Source organism: Semicossyphus pulcher, unplaced genomic scaffold, assembly GCF_022749685.1.
Source record: "Semicossyphus pulcher isolate SPU_LCO1_2020_fin unplaced genomic scaffold, fSemPul1.0.p SCAF_7, whole genome shotgun sequence".
NCBI classification, from domain to species: Eukaryota; Metazoa; Chordata; class Actinopteri; order Labriformes; family Labridae; genus Semicossyphus; species Semicossyphus pulcher.
In genome coordinates this window covers 15,401,210-15,419,680 of record NW_027211748.1, presented here as the reverse complement: position 1 = coordinate 15,419,680, position 18,471 = coordinate 15,401,210, and the positions used below count along the sequence as shown (strand labels likewise).

Here is an 18,471-nt window from a genome sequence, read left to right as displayed (position 1 = left end):
AGGGATGTTGTGGGAAATGTTTAATGAAATAGCTTTTCATAAGGTCTCCCCAAGTGAATTTGGTGCAGGGCCAGATTAGGAGTGAATGGACAGAGCACCCTGAGGGAATTGGGGCCCCCTTCTGGTCATATTGTTTGGGACTTCACACCAGACAGCAGCCCAGAGTTTCCAGGGACCTGCAGTCTTTAAATGGGGTACTGGAGAGGGTTCAGGAGACATTTTATCACAATAAATGCATAGAGAACTTCTACGTTCTGACCAAGCTTGAGGTTACCATGAGCAAAAGACTGCACTCAGTTTCCTGGATAAATACGTCTTTAATGTTGCATATTAGCAGGACTATTGTTGTGCAGCTTCTTGCTGTCACTTGGCTTCAGAAGATTACCCGGGGGAGAGAGGTCATGAACTATAAAACTTTTCACCAGTGTCTGATGAGTGTTTGTGTGTGAGAGCATGATATGAGGACACACTCATTATGCACTTGTTTATTTACAACACACCACATTTCTTCATCCTCAGAATGAATGGATTTAAACACAGCAGAGAGTAAACACTGTCTTTATGTACATATGCAATATGTTCTCATACACAATGCCAGTATATATGAGTAAGAGCTTGATTGCAATTATTGCAAAATGCTCCTCCTCGTCTCCTCCGCACCCTGCCTCTCCGGCGTATCGACTGCTGTCTAATCGGCCTTATCTACTTCCTTTAATGACTTATGCTTAGCAGCGTGTGTCGAGGCAGACGGAAAAGAGCACTGAGGAGTCTGGAGATAAACGGGGACAGGTCAAAGCACTGAGATTTCCTGCATACTCTTTCTAAAATGTCAGGCATTTCAAGTGATGTAAGTGTCAAAAAGAAAAGTGAACATATGTTATCTATTCAAGGTTGTGATTTACCTCTCAAAGCAGGGAGAAAACATTCGCACCAGATGAATTGTTTGTTGTTAAAGCAATATAAGAAGAAGGATTACTTTAGAATAAACCATTGCATTTCAAACCCACTTTATTGACAGCTTCTTGCCCTCAGTACAATGCAATGCAAGATTTGAGGTGCTGAGCACAGAGGAATAAATACGGCAATAAATATAGTACCGACTCGCTTCACTGGCCATCTTTAATTCACACTCGCCGGAGCCGTCAGACCCTCACCACAAACACACAAACTGAGAAGACATCACACACAACACTGAGCCAAAGGTTGTCGCTTCCTCCTTAAATTACAGTGGTCGTGAATCAACATGGACTGGTGCGCGCAGCAATTTCGCCAGCGCTGCGGGAAAGCAAAGATGTTCCTTCCTTTCTTTAAAATGTGTACGTTTTCTTTTCATCACCGCGACTGTCGCCTGGAGATTGGAACGGGGGGGGACAGGCTGGAAGAGAGTCATTTTCACATGGTTTAAAAAAAACATGACAGCTTGGGTGTGTCTATGCGTCAAACAGAAACCTGTCGTTTAACCTGAATGGGAAAGACTGAACAGTACAAGAGTGTCCAATTGATCAACAGAATGACATCTTAGTTCAACGACGGCATGCATCGCCTTTATGTAAGCTCTTATCCCTTACACCACAGATTAAACCACACTTTAACCTCACCCTTTAGATAGATAGGCTTTAACATCTCTAATTCTGTCTTTTGTTTGTTATAAAAATGACATTGCCTCGATATCAACGGAAGATATGCAGATATCCTGTACAGTTAACGACCATTTCTAGTCAACAAAATCAAGGAGCACGAATATAAAAGAAATCACATCATGACTGCTCACAGACTCGTCATCTGGCAAACTCTTAAACGCCACACACCACACGACCACGTTGTCACACGTATGGCAGCAATCAAAGGCAATTGCGAGACAATATTTCACCAGGTTGGGTATCGCATTTATAACACAATACATAATAACAGTAAAAGCTCCTGCTCAGCTCTGATCTCAATTAGAGTCTTCCTTTTTTAACTGCTTCTTCAGTGGATGAAACATATTAAGGTTTACGTATGATGCCTTATATATTTGTAACATCATACATTGTGATATACTTAATACTTAATTTAGCTGCTTTTGGATGTCTGATATGCCTGTTAATTCCACCAATGTTAGACTACTTTTTTATAAACATTTGTTAGTAATTTGTTAATATAACATTATTATACTTTGTCTATAATGTGGTGCATAAAACAACCTGGTTCCAATATTGGCAAAACCGGTTTTCATTCAGAATTCAGACGTTAATAAGTTCTTTTATTTTGGTAGATTCATTCATGTCATTGTTTCTTCTTTATAACAATAGTTTCCCTTTGTATGTCAAAAAACGACTTATAATAACTTTGTTTGATGGAGCATTCTGGGCGACTGATACAAGGTAGATATGCAGTGATGACTTTCTTCTTTAACATGAGAAAAACTGTGCGTCTTATCTTATAAGTGGAACATGTTTGTTTCGACCACCTGTCTCTTTCCTCCCTCTCTGTGCGTCCTGTACGATGAGAAATATCATGTAAACTTACAAACTTTGTACAAAAGTTAAAAACAAAACATGGATTAGTTAAGCTGTTCAAAATGAATGATCTGACGCCGTTTGGAGTATTAGCATCCAAACTTGTCAGGGAAAACAGGGAAGCAGGATGTTGGCTGTTCAGCTGACACTACAGTATGATACAGTACATATATAGAGTGGGTAATTACTGTCTTTTCCACACACAAATAACCTTCCCTTTCTCTCTCTCGCCCTCTGGTGAGGCAGCGAATGAAAGCTGAAAGCCTCGCGCCATCAGGTATTTAGCACGGCTTTGCACAATTTCAACAGCAGTGAACCCTTTGTGGATCAAACTGTCCTTAATTACTGGTTTTGAAATTGCATTATGGGCAGTAATTAATGCCTGTTCGTATTCTTACTGCGTCCTTCAGTTTCCGGCATCCAAACCAGAGATACGGAGAGAAAGAGGAGGGAGTATAAGCAATCCGTGATTAAGGCAGTCTCATAAATATTGCAGAGAGGTTTTTGGCCCCTGTTTTGGAGATAGACCGCCACCACAGTCTTGAGTTCCTAGCTCTTACTAACGGCTGCTTCCCGTCCCCACAGATTACAGAGCAGACGGGGTGGACGTGAATACCGATGGCAAAAGAAAAATCGGAGTTATGATGCCACAATGTTCGATCCATGGAGGAAAATGATCCCATCAAAAACAACATCGAGCGGTAATCCTCTTTGGAAGAAAAGGTCATATTTGGTTTGTGTATCAGTCCTCCACACAATGAATAATCTTTTACAGGGACCCTAAATTAAAAAAAAAAAGCACAGCTCAGAGCGATTTAATTAAGAAATGAAAGTAAAGTAGAAGCCTATATCTAATTTGTCCACTGAAGTTAGTGCTAGGGGCTTTTTAAGCGGCGTGCAGAGACGAGGACAGACAAAGGTCCCACTTACAGTAGCTTAACTCTGTCTCACTTAATTGAGTTCATTCCAAGATACAGAAAAAGTCAAAGCAGATACATACATATTAGTTGGACAGAGGAGATGTGGCTCCCTCACTGTGTCTTCATTTGAGTTCTGCTGATCGTTTCGCTCCCTTGCAGCTTGCACGTTACGAATTCAAGCAGTTTTTCAAATCTGCCAACACGGCAATCCTTACGTACCCTTTACAGTGCTTCCAATTACTGTACTCAGGGCTTCAAGTAATAACTAGACCTTTATCGGAGCTTCACACCCCTCTCTATACAGAGCAGTAACAGTCCCTCACACCCACTCCTGCATGGAGCGCTTGCAGTACAGTATGTGGCGCTGTGTGCTCTTCCTCCTGAACTGGAAAACAGTGTAGAGGAGGACCATCATGCACAGCGCCAGGACGCAGGGGATGGCGATAGCCACGGCTTTCTCGGTGCCCCCAGCGCTGTCCAGTTTGATGATGACGTCCACGTCGCCGTTGTCGTAGTGCCGTTCCTCCGCCACCGGGGGGTTCCAGTCCCAGTCCGGGTCGGCAGGCAGACCGTCGCAGCCCATGAAGTCCCTCAGGATGGACCTCGGGTAGCTGGGCTCCACGCGAAGCAGCTGGTTGTTGAACTTCCAGTACTCCTTACCCTTGTAGAAGTAGGTAAAGCCTGCAGGGAGGGAACGTAGGACATGACAAATTTATATATAATACTGCTCAGTCAGCTTCTTGTTTTCCTGCTGCTACGTTGTTGCATTCAGGACTACAAGATAGCTACACACACCAGAGAGAAACATTTGAAGCCAAGGTCTCCCTAGAGTGTTTGAAGTTTTTGCTCTTGATCTCTTATAAATGTCACAGTTTCTTACAAAGGTTATAAAATCCTCTCTTAGCCCCAATGTCAGCTCGTAACGTGCTTCATAAATAGAGCATTCATACCATTGGCCTTATCCACAAAGGCTCCCTGTGGAGAGTCAGGGATGCCCTTCCAGATGTTGATGGGCTTGGGATAACCTGGATCCATGGTCCTCATGTCCTCATTGTACCTCCAGTATCTGCAACATGGCAGAAAGGAATACCACAGTCAATAAAGCAAGGGAAGTCAGAATTTGGAGGAAAAACAATCACACAATATCCATTTGTCAGTCTTCTGGAGTACACAAATGCTACTACCGTCTTAATTGCATTACTGTTAACTATCACCGACATCCTAATCCTCCAGAGAGCCTGCCTCTGCGCCTGGTTTAGCCTTACTCTGAAACGTTACCTCAAACCAGGGCCGAGGGACAGAACTTAATCATAGTCAACACAAGCCAGTGTGAAGAGGTTTTGGGCTTTTGAGCCAGGCTTTTTAAGAAGTAGTGCCAGGTGTACAGAATGTGCAGCCAAGATTTGAGGCTATTTGCATATGACCAAAAAATGCCCACACATTGACAGAAACGGAGCAGAGTCTCAAACGTACAATTAATGTATTTATTACGTGTGCAGGAGGGGACGAGATATGAAACAATAAAGCCTGTCATAAGACGACGCCTTGACTTACAGACTGTCTAACTCTAAAGACTCATGTTTTACCTAATGGACTTATATCTATAGACTGTATTTAATTTGCAAAAGTAGCTGCAGCCGGAGCCTTAAATCTGCTTTATTTATAGTGGCCACTAGGGGGCGATTCCATCGGTTGCAAAGACTAATTGAATAGAAGTCTATGACAAAATTACCCAACTTTTCACTTGATTTATAACTTTTTTTCCTAATCGTTCTGGTCTCAGTAGCTACTATTATATCACTCGTCAATACAGTGTAATGTTCATGTAGTGAGTAATGGTCCCATTTAGAGTGAATCAGGTGATAAAGCAGGGTCTGCTTTAGGGCGTAGCTACCTTATGACTGACGGGCTGTTACCTGAAATAGGCCTTATCCAACATTCACGTTTGCTTAAAGCCTGTGTTTGCTGGCCAAAATTAGTTAACATTACTATTAACTACTATTAATTAACAGTACTCTTTGCAAATCAAGCTAACACTAGCTGCGACCTTAGTGTTTACTAACTCCTCACTCATCCTCAGCTCCACCCTCGAGTTTAAATATGGTTCCTTCCGGCTCCAAAAGCCAAGAATGCACCGGATCAAAAATGAAAACTCAAGATTTCAACATGTTAGTCTACAAATCAAGAAGTGAAGTTGCAAAGGCTACTAGGAGTTCAAACAAATTCAATGTGATATGGAATTTGTTCAAATTATATCGAACAGGAACATCAACAACAACAACTCCCCCAGTTTAGGTTTGCTGCTGGTGTATTAAAGGGCCGGGAGTTAGCCCTGTAGCTAGCTACAGCGTCAGCCCTGGAGCAGAACAACAGTAAGTCTCCCCTGTGCTTTTTGACTACGGTCAGGACGCTGAAGCAGAAAAGGTTAACAGCGGCTTGGTTCGTTTTCGTTCATTAGAGCATTCTGGGACTCTGGACAGCAGGTGACTCATTTGTTCGTGGGCGGGCCTTATCTGCTGCACTTCAATTTTAAATCCGATCACTACAGTTCAAACTATTAATATTTCACCAGGTTCGAACGATATATCTTATTCTGATTGAAAAGTGGCAGCTCTAGTGGCTACATCCAGTTCTTCAATACAGGCTCTGTTACTGATTCTAAATTGGATATTACTTTGCGAAGTCCTGAAGATGCTAACAAGAACTCTTAACAACCAAGACTGCTGCTGTTCAGCGACTGATTTAATTCACATGACCAGAGAAAACGCTCCATCCATCATCCATACTGTGTTTATCTGCCAGACAAATCTGTTTCAGGGGTTGTTGTGATTGATCTGCTTCTCATACACCGGCGCTCGCACACATAAATCTCGCTACACAGTGTCATTTCTTAGAATTAGAACAAACACTCTGTCACAGAAAGAGAGAGAGGGAGATAAAATCGTGTTTGAGACGATGGACAGAACGTCCTGTTTGTCATGATGTGCAGCAGCAGGTTGAGGGATGACAGTATCATGACAAAGCATTTTGTCAGCTTTCACCACAGGGTCCCTTGACCTCTTAGGATGTGATTTATCATGACAGCTGAACAAACATGTGAGTCACACTGGCACATTCTCAAAAGTTTGACCCTCGCGATGGATAAACAACAGATTCTCAAAATGTCTTGTTTTGGAAAGACTTGTTTTAATTCACCTTGATTCGCTTCAAATCGCAAGTAACTAACAACAACCATGGAAGAGATGCATGCAAGGAGACAAAATACTTGACAGAAAAACTGAAGTAACTGAATCACTGTTCCATATTCTGCTCTGACATGGGGTCACAATGGATGGAAAGCCAACAACTAGACGCAGCTTTTTAAAGCAATTTGTGGCAGCTTGAGGAGAGATAAGGATGCCAGCTAATCTATGCCAAAACTGAAGATGTATTGATCCACTTTGGTGCAAAATAATTAAATACCTCAAGCAAAGCAGTCCCAAAAATCAGTTAATGCTTCAACAGCAGACAAATTGCATCGATAAGGACAGCAGAGGAGAAAGGCCCTACTTATATTGCATTCTTTTGTCTGCAGTGTACTCCTCAATGTGATGTATTTTACAGTTAAAATGAAATAAAATATGTGCTGTGAAAATGGTATCTACCTTTTACAAAGTCCATTTATTGTTAAAGAAACTTGAAAAGAAATTTCAGCCATCAATCCTCACAGGACTCCTCGGAGAGATTAAAGTTCTGCCCAACTGCTTAACTTCAAAACAGCACATGAAATCGTTCCTCACAGACCTGTCTCCTTTGAAGAAGTAGGTTTTGGCGACATCCTCCCACCAGACAGCTGTCTCGATACTCTGAGTGGGCATGCCGCTCCCGAACAGCGAGATGTCCTGAGGGTACGAAGGCTGGAGCGTCGTGTCCTTGAAGACCCAGAAACGGTTTCCTAAAATACACACACGGTTAGGAGGCAAAGACATTATCATAAAGATGACCTCAAAAAATGCGCCACACACAGCACTGCAAGCTCTCTGTTGTGTCTGTTTATTTCTGTTCGCGTGATTTCAAAAGGTCAGATGCAACACCTCGTTTACAAAACATCCACACAGCATAAAATCCATGCAGTTATCTATAATAAAATAAACAGCAAGATGACGCTCTGAACGCAACTCCGCCGGGACCCGTTGTGTTCATTTTTATTGAAGCTATTGTTGCATTTAATTCAGTTTGATCATGAGCGCCTCAGGCAGAGCGAGGAGAGCTGCTGCGGTGGTGTGGTGTGCTCGCAGTAAGTAGCAAGACACTCACATACACACAGAAGCAGTTAAGTCCCCCTGAGTGAATAAATAAAGCATGAGGCACTCTGATCCCACTGGGTGACAGATGTCATGTTAATCTGCCTGATGGACGGATGGCTCTACTGGACCTGCACCCACTCTGTTAGCGGAGAGAACGCAATACCACCTCAGAGTGAACCAGTCAGCTGCTATATGATGAAAGATTACTGTATGTGCGGAGAGCTCACACATATACATTCAACTGTAGTGGCTCTATGCAATGAAATAACACTCCTTTCTGTCATTTGTCAGTTAACACATCACTGGTGTCTGGTGGAAAAATATAACCGCAATATATTTATTACAAGGGTTAAAAGGTCATTTATGTAATCTGACCTTTTTCTTACTTTTGTTGATTAAAGATATAATCTCAAAGTTCTCAATTTCGTTCTATTAAGCAGCCCCTAATGGTGATAAAGCAGCCGCTTAGCTCCGCCTACCCTCTCTGGCAGACCAACCAATGCTGGGTGATGGAGAACGTGTCACTAACTGGGCGCTGCTTGTGATTTTTGCCACGATAACAAACCAAAGTTATGTTTATATTCAGTGTTTTCACCTAAATGCAATCTGTGTTTCCTAATAAAAAAATTGCAAAGCTTATCTTTTGAATGTTTTAAATCCTTCATTGTTTACATCCATGTTTGCTAGCTAGCAGCTTCTTCTTTCTTGACTTAGTTGCTGTATTGCTGCAGCTCTTAGTGCCTTATAACCACCTATTTTAAATCAGCAAAGTAGTATCTAACCAGTGACAGAAACATTGTGCTCTTATGTATGCATGTGAGTCCTAATGCTTTTTCCCCAAGACCAACAAAACACTGACACTTGCAGATACATTGTTCCATAGTGCTAGGAATTGCTTAAAAACTCCACAAATCCAAAATATCTAAAATGGAAAGTGATTGTGCTTTTAATACCTTTGAAAAAGACGAACTTCCCTTCACTATTCTCATACACGGCATCAATTTTGGGAGGCAAGCCTTTCCAGAAGTAGTTGATCTGCATGGGGTAGCCAGGGACTACAGAGTTGTCCCGTACCCTCCAGAACCACTGGTCCTATAGAAAGAGATAAAGTACAATCATCATCATCGACCTGCTTTAAAACCAGCATCCATGTTCACTCAGGCTGATGATCCACTCTACCTTGAACACAAAGAGCTCCTGCCGGAGGATGGCCAGGGTGTTGAAGCCTCCATCGCAGATGTTGGGTTTGGAGTTGGGGTTGGAGGGCTTGGCCCCCTGCGGAGGGCGATGGGGTCTGGCGTGGCGGTCGTGCTTACGGGGGTCCGAGGGAGGGTGGAAGCGAGGGGGAGGGGCGGTGGGTGGGGGCCTGGTGGGCTGCGGTGCTCTGTCCGGTGGACCTGAGAAGACAAAAACTTTTTTTTTATCCTCCTTTCACACTTAAAGTCGCACTGTTCTTTTTTGTCTGTGCAGCATTTCTGTGTTTGTGAGATCGAACAACATTTGGGACTTTGCCTGGTGAGATTTTACATAACTTAACAGTTTTCTGACCAATGTAAGATCTTGTCCTTTTCCGAGCTCTGTTAGTTGACTCATATTGCCTTTGAAACACCTGTTGGCCGTCCTATTTAACAGCTGACAAAGGCAGTTTACTGGCATTCAACCCGATATTACTCAGCGATGCATCAGCCTTTGTCATAACACTAACTCACTTAGAAGCTTCAGTACTTTTTGAAGATTTTGTAACAATACAAACTTTAAGCAGCATTGGTCTAAAACAACTAGAATTTCCTGTAAAGGTTTTTTTTCTTTGTTCTACATCATCTCTAATATAGAGGCATAAGAGAATATAGTGTTTAAAGTAGAGGGTTACCATAGATTTTCTGGATGCCCTGTAGGTCATCGTGAGGTAGTTTGAAGTTCTCTGTGTCCATGTACTGGTAGAAAGGAGCCATGATAGCAGTCGGGTCATTCGAGTGTTCGAGCCCGAGGGCGTGGCCCAGCTCGTGCACCGCAACCAAGAACAGGTCGTTACCTGGAGAGGGGGAAAGGACATTGTAAATGCAAAAAAAACACCCCATAATATACGACATACAGTACAGTACATACAGTACTGAGAACGATTAAAGAGAATATTTATAGTCACCTTTAAGTGCTATACATTGTTTTCCCTCGAGGGGCTATTGTGCCACAGAAGCAGAGCTAAAATGTGCTCCAGGAATCCGTCCAAGAGATTGGACAATAAGATATGTGGGAGCGTACGTAGGCACATTACATAACGTAAAAGCGGCCTACTCTCTGGTCTTCTCGTGATTTCTTGATTATAAAATAAATCAACAACTATTTTGATAACCGGCTTTAACCATTTAAGCCAATTATTGAAGCAGAAGATGCAAAATGATTGCTTGTTCCAGGGAATTTTGTTTTTTTCCGAGTTTTATTTCATCGATAAATTGATTGGACATAACTGAGCAATTTCTGTGCACTCTCAGAACCTTTGATGCCGTTGTTTGCTGACATTTTATAGACAGAATCGAGAGGTAACCGGTTGATTGATCAACAACGAAAATAATCATTATTCACAGCCCTCTGGTCTCAAAGTAACTTCCATTGAGCTAATGTAGTGTAACAGTGCAAGTGAAGATGACTGGAGGTAAATTGCAAAGCATGACCACCTTTCTTCCTTTTCTTGGTAAGAGCAGATTAGCCACATGTGCGCACAGGGAGCAGAGGGACACACTCACGTTGCCGCCTAGGGCGGGTAAGAACACAGACAATACAAACACACATTCATATGATGCACCTGAACACATACCGATGTTGGCATAGCATGAAAACACTGAGGGTCTAGTTTAGATCACGTTCAAACACACACACCGATAAATGAGAGAAGAGAAATGTCACGGGCAGTGTCTGTGGTCAGCACTCAGCTCCTGGTGTCAACCTGATTTAGAAAGAAGTACACCATTTATGTACAGCTTGTGACTGAAGCTGTCCCCAGGAGATTGTTGCCCTTTAAAACGTGATATGCACTCCTGCCAGGAGCGCTGCAACGAACAACCACTGACCCTCAGCCAGCAGCTAAAAGGTTACACCTCCCCCTCCCCCATTAATCTCACACAACCACCCACTTCCACCTGACCAAAAAACGTCCCATACGGGCTCCCAGGAGACGGGCCGAAGCTACCATTAGCGCACATGTCAACATGCAACATTTACAATTACACCGCTGTGAAAGCCCATTAAAGGTTGCACAGCTTTCCAGACACATAAGCGGAGACAGGAGCTTTTCAGAATCAGCCTCAGCACTCCATGCAGATAAACCTGGCACACTGCGCAAGGGTGCACACGATTTTGACTCGGGAGTCTGAGACAATTACCATTGGAGTATGAGAACAAAAGAGGGAGAGAGGGAGGGCAGCTGATGGGTGGCAAGCAGTTTCCCAGAACAAACACAATGTGAGCTGTTCTCCTCCTCTTCCACTAATGGGAGGATAAAATGTAAGAGTATAGCACATGGGTATTAGCAAAGTAGCCTGGTGGTGCTCTGACAAGCCTGGCGCCCTGTAGGTAGGGTAATTAAAGTGTGTGTGGATGCATGGCTGAGAAAAGCTCATCCCCCTCACTGGGCTGATGAGCCCGGCCTGAATCCACACGAGTAGGATGGCCCACTTTATCGGCTATGGTATAATATGATCCTTAATAACAAGCAAATTATATTACATAAAATAACACATTACTCACAAAACCTAACAACAAACCAAGACTTTCATAACACAAGTACATAATTAAGCAATATCACATGAGAGGGATGGATGTTGATGTACTGAATATCATCACAGCAGTGATTGCCGCAGATAATCACAGCCGCTCTGATATTCAGTGCAACATCACGACCTCGAGTGTGATATTGCTTTTATACAACAGTTATACAAGCAGCTAATAGTAGTAAAAAGTACAAATCAACAACTGATTATTATTCTCTGCTCCACCAACTCGACTAGCTCCACAACTTATCTGAAACTGGACTGTTGTTGCCAAGCAACCCAAACATTTTCCTGCACTCTGTGTCTACAAGTTACCACAGATCAGCTGTTTTTTTTATCATGTACGTTTATCTGTTTGTTTGAATTAATCATTAACCAGTGAAATAAAAGTCCGCTGTGTGATTCAGAGGTGCCAGCTTGATTAATGTCGACGTACACGGTTTGCGTTAATGTTAATTAACACTATTCAGAACACCTGGCTGAGGCGGCGTGATACACAGAGTGAAAAGTCCCAGTGATGTTGTGCTCTATATCAGGAATGCCTCTTATCCATTCAGATTACTTGGTCTGAACTAACTATTGTATAACAACAAATTCCAACATAACAAAACACAATGCAAGGCAATATAACACAACATAACATTAACCTAATTTACCCATAGCAGCAACACACAACACTAAAACAACACAACATGCTTACCCATACAGACTAATCTAAGTTTACATAATAAGGCCATATTAGCATAAAATTATTAATAGCATACATTATAATACGATTACACAACATAATTCAATCTTAAATCATATCTTGACATAACACTATATCACATATACAAAGCTTAATCTTAACCCGAATTTAGCCATAATAGCATAACACAACAAAACATCACATTTCAAAAGATAAAACAATACAACACAAAATAACCTAACCTAACTATATGCAAAAAAAAACATAACACAACCCAGCATAACAAAAACATAACATGACATGTATTATTGGCACTTTTCTGTGTTACCTCTCTTGAAGCATACCACTGAGCTCCATCACATTCACTACAAACAGAGTGGCCGTAATCATGTGCCAGCAACCGATGTCTTAAAATAGCCCAGCTTTCTATCCTGTCATCTGAAGAGCTTATTATGCAGAAAAAAAACATCAAAATCCTGACAGATGGGGTGATGCGTCTTTACAGAGCACAGCCCAATCAAAGATATCTCTGCATTCTTTGTTTTTGGTTAAGCATCCCTCATACCCTGTGATACCATCGCTGTCATATTGCCCTCCTGCCCGGCCATCTGTATTTCCAGTATTTGCTTCCCATCAGTCCTTATCTGTCTCTCCTGATAACTGTTGTTTTTCTGTTACTTCCACAGCTTGTTTACTTACCTGCCAAAAATCTGCATTAAACAACCATCCTTTTATTTTCTCCCCCTTAATCATAATCTCTTCTTTTATTCATTCCTTTCCACTCACTTGCTTTAGCCTCTTCTTGCTTTACTCTCTTAATAGAATTAGGTTTACACCCACTCTTTCCTTCACTTACCATCATGGTTGGGGTTTCCAAGGGTCCAGGGTTCGTCCGAGTCAAAGTGCGTGTCCCCTCCAATGCCCGGGCCCGGGAAATAGGCGTGGGCGAGGAATCCGCCCTCCCCGTCGAAAGGTGAGCTGTCGCCGTGAAAACCCGAAGCGAAGATGATGGTGATGTCCACGTCACGCCTGCCAGTCTCCAGGGCGCTGTATGGTACGGCCTCAAAGCGGAGGGGAGTCACACCCTGCCAGACGTCAAACGCCCGCCGGATTGCGTCATGGGTCTCCCGGGCGCCCACCTTTGGCGTGACATTTTTAATGCTGGAAGAAAAAAGAGATTGAGTAAAAAGTTGGGCTGAGCTGCAAAGAAAATACTCTGCAGGTTGTAGTTTAGTGTGTAGAGAAGATTTGTCCTTGGATCAAATTATATAAACCATTATTCAAAATCAAGCCGAGCACATGATAAGTGGATCTTACTCAGGATCTAAAATGCCCAAGCATTAGTGAAGTTCTTTGGTAATTTTTTCAGCAAATAAACAAAGATCTGTGGCGCCTTTCTAGTTCCTTACCCTACCTACACATATATACGTCACCCGGTGCCCAAACAGCCCAGTTCTTTCAAAACAAAAGCATAAATACAAACTCAAATATTCGGAATAAGACTTCTAATATTCACATGGTTCAGAGTTCTCAGTTTCGTTCTATGTGGCACACCTTATCGCGATAAAAGGCAATTACGGGGGCATACGTCCCAGATAACCACACGTCTACGGTTGGCTCCCTTTGTTACTGTTGTAGCTCTTGATTTTCCTCGCTGACGGTCGCTTTCCTTTTCAGACTGTTTGCCTTCATCTGAGCGTCAAATTTGTTTCTTTTCTTTGGATTTTCGCTTATTTTTGAAGTTGTATCTGTAGTCATCGATCTTTTCTTTGTTTGTTCAGCCATAGTAGATTACTGTTTACTCGCAACACTTGCAGAGACCGGAAAAGCAGCAGCTTAGCTCCGCCTACCCTCTCTGGCAGACCAACCACTGCTGGCTGATGGAAAACGCGTCACTGTTCGCCGCTTGTGATTTTTTCCACAAATGTCGCCATAGACACCCAGCCCATAATAATACTATAGGCTCAATCAACATTGTGTTACCTCATTCGGCGATAGATAATGACTTAACAGACATTTATTTAAATTAAAATCTTCAAGATTATACAATAGCTCCTACACTCTGTTCATAGTAGCCAAAAATATACATAATTTTAAACTGCGTGGAAAAAAGTGAAGCAGAAATAAAGTACATACTGCATCAGCCCCCCGCCTCGTTATCCCATTAATTTCAAGAGAACATTTTTTACTTTTCAAAATGAGGAGACACTGAAAGGAAAAGTTGCACTTGACAAAACTATTTCAAGCCCGGCAGCTTTTAGTGAACTTTTAACACAGCAGTCGTTATCAGTCCCTGGCAGGCAGAGAGGAATGGGAAATCTTCTCCCTCTCTCTCCACTCATTTTCCTGAATAAAGTGCAGTCAGCAGCAGCACTGGCTCAGCACTGATTGACATTCCATTAGGAGAGGTGGCTCATCAATTCAAATTCGTGGAGGAAGGGAGGATTTGAATAAATTGACAGCGTTATCGTCTATTACTGCTGTAACCTGTCAATTTGCAGTTGTGCCGGAGACGCGTTTATCAGTCCTCCTCAGAAGCCATTAAAAGCTGGAGCTTAATCAGGCGAGATAAGATGAGAGTTTGAATATTTCTGCTGAGATTACGCACAATTTAAACAGTTTTAAATGAGCGAGAGAAAAGCCTTCAATCTTATGCTACTCAGCTATAATTGTTTGTTTTGTTTTATGAAAAGGAAAGAATAAATGGAGGAGGGTTAGAAAAAAAAAACTGCCTCCATTTTTCAATCTGCGAGCAAGTTATTTATACACCGAAAGCACACACACTCACAGCACACATGGGCGAGTGTGTGTGTGTTGCTTTGGATGTGTGACTCTGACTATATTTGTGCGTGTGAGCCCCCACATATGTGACGTACTTGCGCGGTCTCTATGACAATACGGAGCATGTGATGTCGGAGGAGATGAAAGACAGAGGAGATGTGACAAAATGAACACATCTGAACGCGACATTAAACGCAGGAAAACTCAATGGTCGCTATGACAACCGCCTCCACTATTTCTCACCTGTAGGTGATGTGTGTACGCTGCCACTTCTGTCCTGTCAGCGCGTATCTCCGCTTCCGTGACCTCGAAGCACTTTTAAACTTGTCCGGAACTCCGCAGCGGGGCTTCTGCATCCAACTTAAAGAAGAGAAAATTAAACAAAAGAGGAAAAAAAGATGAGACTTTTCAAAATAAGAGTTGAGAGGGAAACATCACAAGACAACAAAAAGCACTGAAGTGAACCTAGTAGTTCTCTTCCTGACAGGTGCCAGTGAATCACAGCAGCACAAATGTGCAAAATACAACTAAACTACTACAAACTACAGCCATTGATACAAGTGTAGGATCAAAATCTCAATGGAGGCCAGGAGAGTTTGTCATTCATACCACATCAGAATATCACAAGTACAGAACACACGTAATACGTAGGCAAAACTTTTGTTCTCACCTCAGCGTGATATCACTGCATCATCATGCAAAATGAGAAGAAGGAGAAGTGTTAAAACCTGCGCCTGAGGTTGAGTCAGGCGAGGTGACGGGGGGTGAAAAGAGCATCGCTATTTCTGTCTCTCACCAATTCATTGAAATATTGATAACCATTCCTGCTGCATTTTAAATGAATGAGCCCAGCATTTGCTTTAGCGTGTCATTAACAGGCCCTGGTGCCTGTGTTTTTTCACGTGTGCATACTCACTCCTTGGTCCTCTCATCCAGTGTCCCGGTGACATTGAGGCCATAGACGCGCTGCATGGCGGCGATGGCTGAGTGCATGGTTTGGGCCGAGCGCAGGACGGACATTCCCGGTTCTGTGTGGGGAAGGTAGCCATACCTCTGTAGCCATCCCTGAGAGGACAGGGGAGGAGAAAGAATCGGGCCTTTAAACTGTGGCTATATGATTAGGAAAATGTGACCTGCATGGAGAAGTAAAAAGTACATCAAAAGTAAAAGGCTTTATCTTAATGTCCTATTAGGCCTGCACAATGTGAATAAAATCTGCAAAGTGCAATAACAACGTACAATATTGCGATGACGATATGATATGCTCAAGTTAAATATACATTAAAACATGCACATTAGTTACATCTTCCTATGTCTTCCTGTTGGCATGTTTAACACAGTACACAGTTTAAAACATTGTCTCTCTTGAATCCACCACAAGGTCTTCGTCAACATTATCCTCCCTCTTCTCTCCTCTCTCAGCCATCGTGTTAGATAACCTCACAGTTGCCAACAAATAGAAGCTAGCCCTCATCTGATTGGCCAAAGAGTTCTTTCATGGTCCACGTATCCATGCCTCCAAATGTTTGCATGCTGGGTGTGATAGCATGGCATGCGTAAATTAAATGTTTTTTTACGCAGTATTTTGCCATTTCTTTATTGTATTGTTCTGCTTCTGCTGGGAGCACAAACACTGACATGGTAGGTGTACATTGCTCAAGGGCAATCCAACACTATCTGTTAAATGAGGACGAGGTGCTTCTTGAGTTACCCTTCCTAGTTTTCCCAGTTAGAGACCAACCCATTAATAAAAATCAATAAGAATATGTCCGTGCATCAATTATTCTGCATCTCACAACATGCAATGTGATGACTAGCAAAGCTTTTGTATACAGCAAGAAAACAAGCTGCACTAAAATGATCTGCTGTGGTTGTATTCATGCTTAACACCACATGTTTAGAGGCTTTAATGAAGTGAAATTTGCATGTAAATAGTCTATTGTTTGCATAAATTGTTCCAGCAGAGCTTTAGCTTCCAATTTGCCTGTGTGTATTTGCTCACAGACTCTCCGGACATCATGCAACTGCTTGCATTTGCATCCCTTCCAGTGACCTTAGTCAGTGTTTGTGTCTTGCGGCTGCCGGTCAGTGTACATGTGCAGGACTGTGGCCCTGCCTCCTCTTGTCCTACAAAGCCAGAGTGCAGCTTGATATGACGGAAAGAGGTGAGACCGATCATCATTCAGGGGTCACTTGCAGGCAGACTCGATCCTGATGCTGAGGGCCACGAGATACCCACGCTATCCACAGCTGTCTGCACGCTACCCAGCTGCCTCCCCATCACCACTCAGCCTATGAGAAATGCTCCAGCTAGCTAATCTGACTAGCTGTCTCCTCCGTCCATCCCCCCCCCCCCTCTCTGCCTCTATCCCTCTTTCTGCTGAGCTAAACGCCTTGTTTATCCCTTTTTTCCCTCTCTCTCCTGTGGGTGTGTTTCCTGCGTGTGTTGTGTTTGTTCAAAGGCAAAGATCTCAGAGAGATATCAGGCAAATTCCAGTGAGCCAGAAAATTGAATAATGATGTCTGTGTGTGCGTGCGTGCGTGTGTGTGTGTGACTGTCAGCCTCAGCATTTAATTTCTTCACAGTGGTGGGAGGGGAGCCAGAGGTGAAGATGAAAATGACATCAATTAATAGGGTACAAAAAACAAATCCTATTATGCAACTTGTGCCTGTAAATGTTTATAGTCGCCTCCTACACTAGGATGCTGCCAAAGCATGTCTGCCTTCACGTTGTCACAAAAGTGAATCTAACAGTGAAAACATCACGCTGTAGGGCATCTCTGCTAAAATAGCCCAATCCTATCTAGGTTGCATTTAGGATCAGTGGGCTGGATCAGCTCCGCTCATGGACCGCAGTGCAATAAAACGAGCATCCTTCTGTTTCAGTGCACTCTCCAAATGAGGAATATTTTCGTCTTTAAGTGCGCGAGCCGTCCTGATAGGCTTACAATGCATCCATGTTGTTATGCGTTATGGTAATCGAGCCCGCGGATAGCGTGGGGGAGTCGATATGTAGCCCTCTGTGTATTTTTCACGTTGAGGCAGATGATGTGGAGGAGAGAGCTCGGTCATTTATGATAACCAGGGAGGCAGGGAAGGCCATTTGTCTTACCTCAACGCTGAACTGATGATCCTCCTCTCCGGACACGGCACACGAAATCCAAAGCAAAAGATGCAAGCAGACAGCTGCCGCGTGAAAGCAATCCGATGGTTTTCTTTTCCTGGAGGATACTAAGGTCATAATGACCTGTTTTTCCCGAGTGTTTATTAGAAGAAGCCGCCCGTCTGCTGTGGCTCTTGTGTCAAATGAAAATCATCAGGCGAGCTGTCAAGGCAGGATTCAGATGAAAGCGAGGAAAAATAGGGCCACGCGTTTTATAAGATCCCGATGGTGGCATAAACTGTTCCGATGTCAAGCAGAGAAAACGCGGCATGTTAGACCCACTGCCCTCGCCATTCTTATTTACATCAGGGGCTACATCTATCCAGCAGCATCAATGGCCATGTACAGTACCCAGTCTGCGCAAGATAGG

General features: G+C 43.0%; 1 protein-coding gene across 2 annotated transcripts; it reads right to left on the bottom strand.

Annotated features, from left to right (window-relative positions):
• Nucleotides 1–470: 470 nt before the first annotated feature.
• Nucleotides 471–18,435, bottom strand: mmp16b (matrix metallopeptidase 16b (membrane-inserted)). 2 transcript variants are annotated; one of them, XM_069684168.1, is made up of 10 exons: nt 18,051–18,435; nt 15,854–16,002; nt 15,181–15,297; nt 13,013–13,317; nt 9,575–9,736; nt 8,884–9,101; nt 8,658–8,796; nt 7,202–7,352; nt 4,369–4,484; nt 471–4,099 (listed from the first exon to the last, which is right to left on the bottom strand). In XM_069684168.1, exons 1-10 carry the CDS (start codon nt 18,177–18,179, stop codon nt 3,738–3,740), a joined length of 1,848 nt encoding a protein of 615 aa, XP_069540269.1. In that variant the 5' UTR covers nt 18,180–18,435; the 3' UTR covers nt 471–3,737. The 2 variants fall into 2 exon arrangements, with proteins under 2 accessions (XP_069540269.1, XP_069540270.1); XM_069684169.1 differs by lacking the exons at nt 15,854–16,002; nt 18,051–18,435 and adding an exon at nt 15,608–15,616.
• Between the last annotated feature and the right edge of the window lie 36 nt (nt 18,436–18,471).

Excerpts from the sequence above, each read along its gene's own strand:
- mmp16b (XM_069684168.1), bottom strand. The coding sequence starts at position 18,179 with ATGACCTTAGTATCCTCCAGGAAAAGAAAACCATCGGATTGCTTTCAC. Across the intron at positions 8,797-8,883 it reads AGGAGCTCTTTGTGTTCAAG|GACCAGTGGTTCTGGAGGGT; the intron begins GTAGAGTGGATC and ends CTCTTTCTATAG. Across the intron at positions 4,485-7,201 it reads TACTTCTTCAAAGGAGACAG|ATACTGGAGGTACAATGAGG; the intron begins GTCTGTGAGGAA and ends GCCATGTTGCAG.